Raw genomic sequence first — 9,778 nt, forward strand, 5'->3', positions numbered from 1 at the left:
ATCTCACATGTGACAGGTGTGTCACTGGGGAGCGATAGGTTTGTGAATAGCAAGAGAGCATCGGGGAAGGTGGCTTGCATGTCCTTGCTGCTGACAGCGAGGTATCTGCAATGGTGCCTGACACAAGCCAGATGAGCGACCAGGAATGACAGGAGGATGAAGAATTACAAATAAGGTGAGGACTGGGAGATGCAGAGCCACAGCTTGGCTGTGTGTGTGTGTGTGCACATGCACGTGGGCACAGGGATCAAAGATCAGAGGAGTTTATATTTGGGCATGGGGACATAATCCAGGCAGCAGCTTATCTGCACAGGACATTTCCCATTCCCATTTAATTTGCGGCTAAAGAGATTGTTACCTTGTTAAATTGTTATTACCTAAGGCACAAAGCAGCCTTCTGGCTCTGCCAACTGGACTGAGTCACGAGCAGTTGGGTTGGAAAGCTGGTGTTCAGAAAACATCCTCCATGTGTGGAAAATTTCCTTGAAATGTGTGTTCTCATGCCAGGTGACGGCAGGGCTGCAGGCACTGTATGCACAGCCGCTCACTTCAAATGAGCAGCGGTAGCTTTGCATTAGAGACCTCTGTAGGGAGCAATAAACTGGGAGGCAGCAGGGACGGGGGTGCAGAATGGGGGAGGACTGGCCAGAGTGGGCTTAGTTACACCACTGATCCCATGTGATGATGTCCCTGCCTGTCTGCTTGCGGTGCTGAGCTCCAGCGCTGTGCAGCCTTGGGGAGTGCACTGGGTCAAGTGGGGTGAGAGGTATCTTCTGATCTTCATGGAACTGAAGACTGAGATGTTTAGGAAGCTCGGAAAAAAATTTGCACGTGGAAAGCTGCCATCTACAGATGCCTAGCAGCTAGCAGCGAGTCTTGTGTCGCAAAGCTGGATGCTGGCAGTTGTCTTTGGGGTGAACGTGAATGAAATCAACCTTGACATGTGAGGAACTATGTACGTGAGCGTTGCACCACTTGCAGTAGTTGGTGCTGTCTGCTGGACATGTGCTCAAAGACCCTTTGCTCACCATGTCATGTGGCCACCCACTCCCTTCAGGCTACATGTCTGATTTCTTTCCTTGTGGCCCACCCTGAGCACATGGCTGCTGGCTTGCCCTCTTCAGATACGTGCAGACTTTCTACACATCTATGTGTGTGTGCGTGCATGTGTGCATGTGCTTTTTCACTTGACTGTTTCTAGCAGTACTGTAGAACAGAGATTTTATTTTCTGGTCTGTAATTCTAGGAAAAGGGGCCTCAGGGACAGAACTATTCTTATTCTTGTCTTTTCTTGTTCTTTGTGCTGCTTGCCCGTGGAGCTTGTTGCATTGTTTGCAGACAGAACAAAAGCAAGCAGTGGAGGGAGGCTTTCTGCTGCTGTGCAGAGGTGGTGGGGACTTGGAGCAGAGAGAAAGTGGATTCATATACTCCTTAGGAGCAAGAGGGTTAGAGCCCAAACTTGGCTGTGCGAGTTTCTGTCTTACAGCGAGTTTAGTCCCAGACAAGGCAATGCCTCGTGCTCAGGCACGAGGACCCAGGCGACAGGACTCCCAGGCATCTGCTACAGCTTGGGAGTTGCAATGTGTTTTCCCTTGTCAGGCTTGATGCATTCAAATACATGTCCTCCCTCCAGCTATCCCCAGGCAGGTAGCTCATCTTGCGTCCCCCGTGCTCCCATGTGGCATTCGGTCTCTATCTGCCCATCTCTCCACTCCGCTCTGTTCTTGCAGAGCCTGCTGTCGTGAGCGGTTGCAGCTCCGTACACTTGTGATGCTTCCTTGGCACTTGCCAGGGCACTTGCTGTTGTAGCATGCACCAAGGGGAGATGCAGGTTTTTTTGATCACGGTGACGTGGCGCCAATGCAGGAGGAAGGTGCTGTTGGATCTCTTCTGCTTTCCCGTCCTCTGGCCAGCCAGGTAATTTAATAAAATACTCTGCCACATAGACAGCTGTTCACAGCTTCAAAGTGGTGTGCAAACATGGCAAACATCCTGCAGCACCTTGCCACGACGTGACACTAACCTGTCAGCAGGAGACAGCAGTAAGTCACCGCGTGTTTCAAGTATGCGGCTCCAAAGTACAGTCACGAGAAGCCAGCACTTGTACTTCACCTTTGATACGTTAGAGAGCACCTGGTCCTGACAGCATAACCAGTGTTTGATCCTCGGCTCCTTGAAGTTCGTATGAACCCTTTCAAGTTGCTGCAGTTCAGTGGATCGTTTTAACTTCCTGATCCTCATCTGCTAGAGGTGGGAGCAAAGACATGGCCGTGTTTCTGCAGTGGCTGCTGCCTCCTGGACTCTGGTCTGTGTGTTGGCTCTGTCCTGTAAATAGGGGAGAGCCACAGCCTTCTGTCATGATGAGATGCGCTCTCCCCTCGAGGCAGGAAAGAACAAGGATTGCCATAGACAGCAGAGCAAAAATCAGCTCTGTCAGCGTTTCCAGGTCCTGCTGACACCAGGCTGCCAGTAAGGAGGTTTGGGAAGTATTTTTAGCCAAATGGGAAAGCAGGTGCCCTTGGCTCTTTGTTTTCATCCTCAGGCTAGCACAAACAGGGCTGCGCAGCTCCTGCTGCACCCTCCAGCCTGAAGCAGTTGCTGGAGGCACGTTTCAGCTCCCCTGCCCTCTCACGAGCTGCCTGTCCCACAGGGATGCAGCCACTTAATGTGAGAATAAAGCCCTTCCAGATGAGCCGGGCTGGGTTGCAAAGTAACCTCTTACGAAGAGGGCTGGAGGCTCTCCTGGCTGCCCAGTTCTTGGGAGGTGCCCCCGAGGTGCTGCTCGCTGCCCTCCTCCAGCTGCAAGTGGATGCCAAGCCCCCAGCAGCCACTTGCCTGGGCGGGAGGAAAGCTGGGCTTGGGGTGCCTGGAGAGCAGCCCATCTCTCTGGGCGAGCAGCCCCAGCACCCTCCCTCTGGTGCTGATGCCGTCAAGCAGGGAGTCGCGCTGCAGGTCGGCTCGGCAGAGGGGCTGCGCGCATCCTCAGGGGGAGCACAAAACCCACTGTGGTACAGGCAGGCAATGCCTTTCGAAAGGACCGCTGCTTTTTGTTTTATTCCATCTTTGTTTGTTTCCTAACAAAAGCTGGATCCACTCTTCCTCAGAAGAATTGAGTTTCCAGTTGGCTTTTTGGCTTTAGCTGTACGTTTCCTGGGCGTAGCGCAATTTTTCTCAGCTGAGCCATTGTACGAGGTAATACAGTGATAGACTGCCTCTGTATGTGAGGCTGTTTGTATGGGAGCCTTTTGTTTTTCTCTCTGCAGTGGGAGCCTGTGCTCTGATTGTGTGCGTTCCAGGCTTTATCAGCACTGGGAAGATGTTGCTTGGGATTTAAGGTTCTCAGAGATATTCTTGTTTGGCATTCACCAAATCCGGAGACACGTGTTGGACATGGGCATTTTATAGACTCCAACAGCACAGCAAGAACTACAACCTGCTTCAAGACAAAAGGGAGAGGAGGAAAAAACAAATGCAACAAAAAGCTTTTCAGACAGCATTTGAAAAGCTCCCTATTAACAAAACACATGGCTTAAAATGTGCTCCTCGGTGCATTGAGGGGGAGAAGTGAAACAAACTGCTTGAGAAATGCATTCACGAGAAAGATGAGCACCAAGAAAGCTGTCTAAATTAAACAGTCGCTCGTAACATCCAAACCAACAGGCAGTGCCAGCAGGAAGAGAGGAAAACGGATTACAAGGTCTGCATGCCAATCAGAGCTGGGGACTGCTGTTCCAGGTATGGAGCTTCAGGAGGAAAGAGTATGTGTCCTCTCTCGGAGTACCTGGAGGACCCAGGGGTTAATTGCTACCTGTTCCCAGATGAGAAGCACCATTCGACTTCAGTGGGACAGATGAATATGAAAGTGCACTACCAGAGGTGGAGAGGCTGGTGATGGTCAGCACAGACTTCAGTTGGTAAAGACGGTATTGCCCAAATGGTGGACGCCGAGCGCAGTGGGTAGCTTCTCGCTCCGGCTGCTCCAGCGCAGGGTTAGCTTTAGGCTCTTAGAAGGGGCGTCTGTCACTGTGGTTTGGTACGGAGCTCTGAGCAAGTTGTGGCTGTGGCTTGGGGGGGGCAGGTGGATATCCCCATGCCCTCTCTGTCCCCAGCTCCCGTGCCAATCTGGTGCTCCAGAGCCTCCCTGGCACTGCACACAGACAGAGCTCCAGGCCCACCTGGACTGGCCGCCTCCACAACCGCGGCGCATAGAAGCAGAGTTAACCCTGCTCTCGTGGCAAATGCGGTGAGGCTCAGAGCTCTGCCTCCTTCCCCTGGCGCTGTGCAAAGGTAGCAGCTCTCTGCAGCAGTGGTGACACAGGGATGAGATTTCTGGTCTAGTTTGTGCCCTGCCATGGGGTATGGGCAATCAGTCCTCAGCAGACAATTTGGAAGTGACGGAAGATAACCCTAGCAGCAGAACAATTAGAAGCATAAGAACAGGTTACTAATGGCATGACACAGAGCACTCCCCTGCCAGCCCCCTGCCCTCTGGCCGTGCAGGCAGCCAAGGTCAGATGTTTCCAGGCTCAGTGATGCCTCCCATCACTAACTGTTTGGGGTTTTTTTTGTGTAGCTTTTTTTTGCAGACATCTCTGTTTATGCAGCAGTGACATGAGTGTGAACAAAATAGGCATATGCTTACCTGAGAAGCAGGGAAGCCGTATGGAGAATGAAGTATCATCTTGAACTCTAACTATTAAAAAGTGGAATGGAAGGCAGGATTTGTTCAAAGTCAGGTGGTGTGGGAGAACAATGGAAGCAGTTATAGAAATGCACCAATTACGCTACTGGAAAGGTATTAGGTGTTGTCATCTCTGTTTCTGTCCCTCCTTTTGGTGGTACATTGGACTGATGTGTGCAAGTCAGCGTGGCCAGACCTCTTCCTTCCCTTTGCGGCGAGTGAGCACAGAGTGCGTGAGAAGCTGCAGTACATGCCAAGACACTGTCCCTTCTGGAGCTGGCTACATGCCTGCAGAGACTCTGTTTCCAGGTGGGAGTTGGGGCAGAAAATGCAGAATGGTTACTAAGTCCCTGGCAGTTGGTTTGGAGACGCCTAGGCTTGTACCTGGCTTTGTGTGCCAGATCCCCGTCACCTTTGCATGCAAGGAGCAGGGAGGGAGCCAGCCACAAAGGTGCAGGACATGCTAGGTCGTGCATGCTCACAGATACAATTTAGATAGTGATTTATTTAAAATATTTTTCCTTAACTACAGGCAAGTGCAGCTGTATTTTCTTTGTCAACCCTCTGTCTGAAAGGGAGAGAACTAGGGAACATAATCTGTTACTGTATAGCACTTTAAATAGGGTAGAAATGCCGTTGTGTGAGCCTCTGTCAGAGCTAGAGCTGCCTGGCTGTGTGGAGGTGTGCCCTCAGGAGGCACTCTGGTTCCCCCGGGACGCGGGCCAGAAAGGCATGGAGGCATCACGCCTTTGTGTAGAGTGGTTGTTCCTGCGTGCAGGAGGCGAGTTGGTGTTCCTTGGCCATGAGCCGAGGGTGATGGACCCACAGGGCACGGCCGGAGGGTGCCAGGTGAGACGCGAGCCCTTGGGAAAGCCGCATGGCGGCGTGCGGAGCGCCTCTGCCCTCTGAAGGGATTGCTAACCCGGAGCCTGTCCTGCTCCCTCCTCTCATCTGATGTGGCCTCTTGGTACTGCCCTGTCTCGTCAGCTTTCCAGAATGCTTTGTCCCTACATTTATCTTCCTTCTGTTGCTGGACATGTGACTGAAGGCTTTAATTTATTCACAGCCCTCTTTTTGGTAATTTATCCTTTGTACTCTTTGCTGTCTTGTATTATTTAATTCTGTAAAGCACTCTGGGATGCAGTGTGTATGAAAGATGCTGTACACAGTAACATTATGCGATATTGTTTGTGATTTGTAGGCCTTCTGGATTTCTAATTCTGATTGCAGTGATGGTGTTATTTGTGTTACGGCTGTGCTCAAGGGCCTCAGCTGGATCGGGCTTCCCTTCCAGTCCCTTCCCCAAAGAGCATGCATCTAATTCTGCCCTGATTTGGCATTGTCTCGCTTTATTCCATGTGCAATGTGTGTAATGGTTGAAAATGCAGGGCATGCCACATGGGCTGACTGCATGGGCTCGTGGTGTCAGGGCTAAACCCGAGTGTCTGACTCTTCTTGGGAGCTGCGGGGTTGCCCTTAGGGAAGGGATGGGAATCATGCTCTGCAGAGGTGGCACAGGGAGCAAGCGGGCTGTTCATGGGGTGGCCAGGGAGGGGCTGTTTGGGCACCACTGGGAAGGAGAAGAATGAGACCTGTGAGTGAAGGGTCCCTGCTGAGCAGCTGGAGCTGGAAGAGCTTTTCAGCCTGCTCCTGCAAAACTGGGAAGCCCAAATGAGGGCAAATCTCAGGGCTGCTGGCTGTTGCCTATCTCTCTCATGCCAAGGCTCTTGCTTCAGCTGCACAGTTTCAGTCTGGATTCAGAGGAGACCTTGCCATTTGTAGCTGCAGTTCAGCTTATCTGCAGGTCTGGCTCGCAGCCTGCCCCGGGCTGCTGTGCTGACCTCTGCGTCTGTCACTTGGGCTGTGGCAGGATCAGGAGAGGGGGTGGTAGGAGAGGTGCACTTCTTGAGCAGGGATGCCCTCCTTCAGTTGGGGTTGGTGTTTTTCCTGAAGCTTTGAAGCTTCCCAGAGTCAGGACTGGAGTTACAGCCCATGATCTCTATATCACCCTGTCTGTCCAGAGTATAAGTTTCCCATTAGAGCAGGTTTTCCCTCTCATCCACAGTCTGTACTTAGTTCCAGTTCATGCCTCGAAAGCCACACTTTAATTTTACTTGAGAGCTCTGGGCTTGCAGCCTGGTAGAAGCATTGCCTTCATGTACCACGCTGCAGTAGAAGAAAATTGAGAGCAGGGATATGGGGCCTGTTGCGTTAAATCCCTGTGCTCCTGAGCTGATGTTGGACTTGGAACATCCAGCTGTTCACAGTTTCCCCTTTTGCCTGGTCTCAGGTACGCCATCGACCGCAGCACAGACGCAGAGAGGATCTTTGACATTGATGCCAACACGGGTGCCATTGTGACGGGAAAGGTCCTGGACCGGGAGACAGCAGGGTGGCACAACATCACTGTCCTGGCGATGGAAGCAGGTGAGCTGAGTGCTGTGTGGAGCAGACAGTCTGTGAGTGTGTTCACTGCAGAGGTGACCAAGATGCAAATGTTAATTAACAGTGAAGTTTTTTTTAAAAAAAAAAGGCAGCAGCACAGTCTGACATCTCCCTAGACAACCTAAAAATACTCTTCCTGACTCGAGCATTAATAAGGGAGCATGGTCGAAGAGTATATTTGATGAACACTAATCAAATTTGTGTTATCTATGCGCCAGCTCTGCCAGTCATCCCTGTGCAGCTCGCTCCCTGCATTCACAGCTGCTGAGCAGCTCTGGGGGCTCCCAGGGGGTCTCTGTTTGTATCAATCACCAGCATCCTCCCGGTTCAGCCACGTGCTGTGGGTGATGCCCCATCACCTGGAGCCCGCAGCACAGACAGCTGCCAGCATTTCCTTCTGCTGGAGGCTCACAGTGGTTGGGATTAGCAGACTGTACCTGCACCCTGGGTTTGTGGCTCCAGATGCCTCCCATGCCCTTCGTCCTTGGTCTCCCTGCCCTTGGTGTGGCCGCAGGCTTGGCAAAGCACAGCAAGGAATGGATGGGAGGTCGCAGCGCTGCAGCGGTGGGAAGGGCTGCGGGGGCAGCGTTCCTGAGCCCCGTACTGGGGAGGGAGCAGTGGTGCTGCCAGTGTTGGCACCACCAGGCTGCTTTGGCTCTGGCCACAGTGCTTGGCCTCATCCTGCAGCCCACCAGGAAAAGCCTCAGGCACAGGGTGTGGTGAAGCTCTTTTGTCCTCTTCTGAAATTAGCTGCTTTCTGACCCTCCCCTGAGAGCTCTGGTGATGGTGTCTTCCTTCCCTTATGGCTGTGCTATCCTTTAGCCTGTATTTATACAGTAAGTGCCAAATGTGCTTGCGTGCATCAGGGAGAGCCGTGAGGGAACAGCCCAGCGGCTCTGCAGGTTTTGCTAGTTCTTCCCTCCGTGTGGTGGGGGTGGTGGATACTGGTGCGGTTGCTTCCAGCAGAAGTTCTGTTTGCCTTTTCCTGTCCAGTTAAGAACAAAAAGAACAAACCTGGGTCCTGTTGCTCGGAGGAGCTCTGAATAAACTCCTCTTGAGGAATGAAAATAGTGTCAGCAAAGTGGAAGCTTTGCTTCCTGCAGGTGTTCTGCTGTGGGTAGGAAGCTGCCCTGGGCATCCTGCTGCCCTCTGTCATGTTTGCACAGTGCCTGGGCTCATGGGCTCTGTAGATGCAGAGGAGCCTAAAGGTGGAGAAGGGGCTTCAAGCCCAGGCACCATGCTGGGAAGCAGAAAGGCATTGCTGTATTCTTGAAAGTTTTCTGTGTTTTGGATGCATGCGTTTCCAGGGCACCCTGGAACCTGCTGTGCTCTGCCTCCCTCGGCCCGGGAGCTGCTTTGGCTGCAGAGCACCTTCTGATGGCTGCAGACGTGTGCCAAAGCCTGCCTGTGGGCAGGAGCCTTCCCTGGGCGTCGCTCCCAGAAACCGCTCAGGAGTTCTGGTTCTCATTTCTCTTGAGCAGGAGGAGTGGGGCTGGATCTGGCTTGGGGCTTGGAGATCGGTTCCTGCTGTGGGGCCAGCCAGCTGTGGTGGCAGCCACCTGCTCCAGCCAGGCCAGGGCATGGGGCCCTGGAAGAGAGGGGACACACGTCCCAGACCCTGCTTTGTGCTGATGCTTGGTGCCGGGGCTGCGGTGAGCCCTGCCTGGCGTGACGCGGTGGTGGCGTGTGGGTGCTGCTGGGGGGGCAGCCCAGCCCGGGGCTTGGTGAGGAGGCTCTGGCGGCAGAAAAAAGGGTCGCAGCACTGCAGCACAACTCAGCATCCAGGGGAAACTTGAGGTGACAAGAATCAGAAGGACAATATTTACACGCAGCGGTTAGGGTTTCAGAACAAGTCAGTAAATGCTGCAGCTCCCCTCTGGCAGGGAGGCCTGTCAGGCTGGATCGCTTCAGAAGCCAGGAAGAGTCTTCGTCGCTCTGACTTCTCCCGTCTGTGAGCTCTGACTCATCCGTTTTAACTGCCCAGACATTCCTCCCAGTGACATTATCCTTAACGTTTTGTAATCATGAAATATTAATGACTGATATTGAATTTAAAGTACAATTTATGTCTGAATCCTCTGGTGGAAAGGGCAGTTGTTAAAGGTACAGCTTTCCAAGTGATGGAGGGGTTTCGAAGCGGGGCTGTGCAGCAGGAGCCAGGCTGCACCCGGTGCAGCAGGATCAGCCTGAGTGCAGAGCAGAGGGCGGCTGGCAGCCTTCACGCTGGCGTCTGCGTGTCCGACACGGCAGCTCCCAGCATGCAGGTACCTGGGGCTGGGAGGAGCTGGCAGGGCCCTGCAGTGTCTGCCCCGGGCGGAGCGGGCAGCCACAAGGTCTGCTTGTATGGCTGGGCAGGATGATGCCAGCTCCAGCAGAGACAAGTGGTAAGATATTCTTCCTCGGTTCTCAGCGAGATGTAAACTTTGCAGAAGGAATGGAGCGAGCACACTTGGCGTCCTGCTGCCTGGGCTTGTGCCAGCCACCCTGGCTGGTCAGGGCTGACAGGGAGCCGTGCCCGCTTGCTTTCCATGGCCCTGTGGCTGCTCGACGCCTGTGTCCCCAGGGTAAGTGGCCAGGAGTGCATTGCACCAGGGTCTTGCCTCCCTGCAGCCTCCTCGAGCTGCCCGCTGGCAGGACTGTCCTGGGGAGGGT

The 9,778-nt window shown here is 53.3% G+C and overlaps 1 protein-coding gene across 1 annotated transcript in view; it reads left to right on the top strand.

Annotated features, from left to right (window-relative positions):
* The window catches only part of CDH22 (cadherin 22, type 2), a gene marked incomplete at its 3' end in the record, with an annotated part of 42,585 nt that overhangs the window by 27,553 nt on the left and 5,254 nt on the right, over positions 1-9,778 (top strand). Inside the window, exon 8 of the mRNA XM_009877233.1 lies at positions 6,972-7,108. Coding sequence (XP_009875535.1) covers positions 6,972-7,108 — 137 coding nt within the window. The remainder of the gene's footprint in view (positions 1-6,971; positions 7,109-9,778) is intronic.

This window comes from Apaloderma vittatum, unplaced genomic scaffold (assembly GCF_000703405.1).
Source record: "Apaloderma vittatum isolate BGI_N311 unplaced genomic scaffold, ASM70340v1 scaffold16209, whole genome shotgun sequence".
Taxonomy (NCBI): domain Eukaryota; kingdom Metazoa; phylum Chordata; class Aves; order Trogoniformes; family Trogonidae; genus Apaloderma; species Apaloderma vittatum.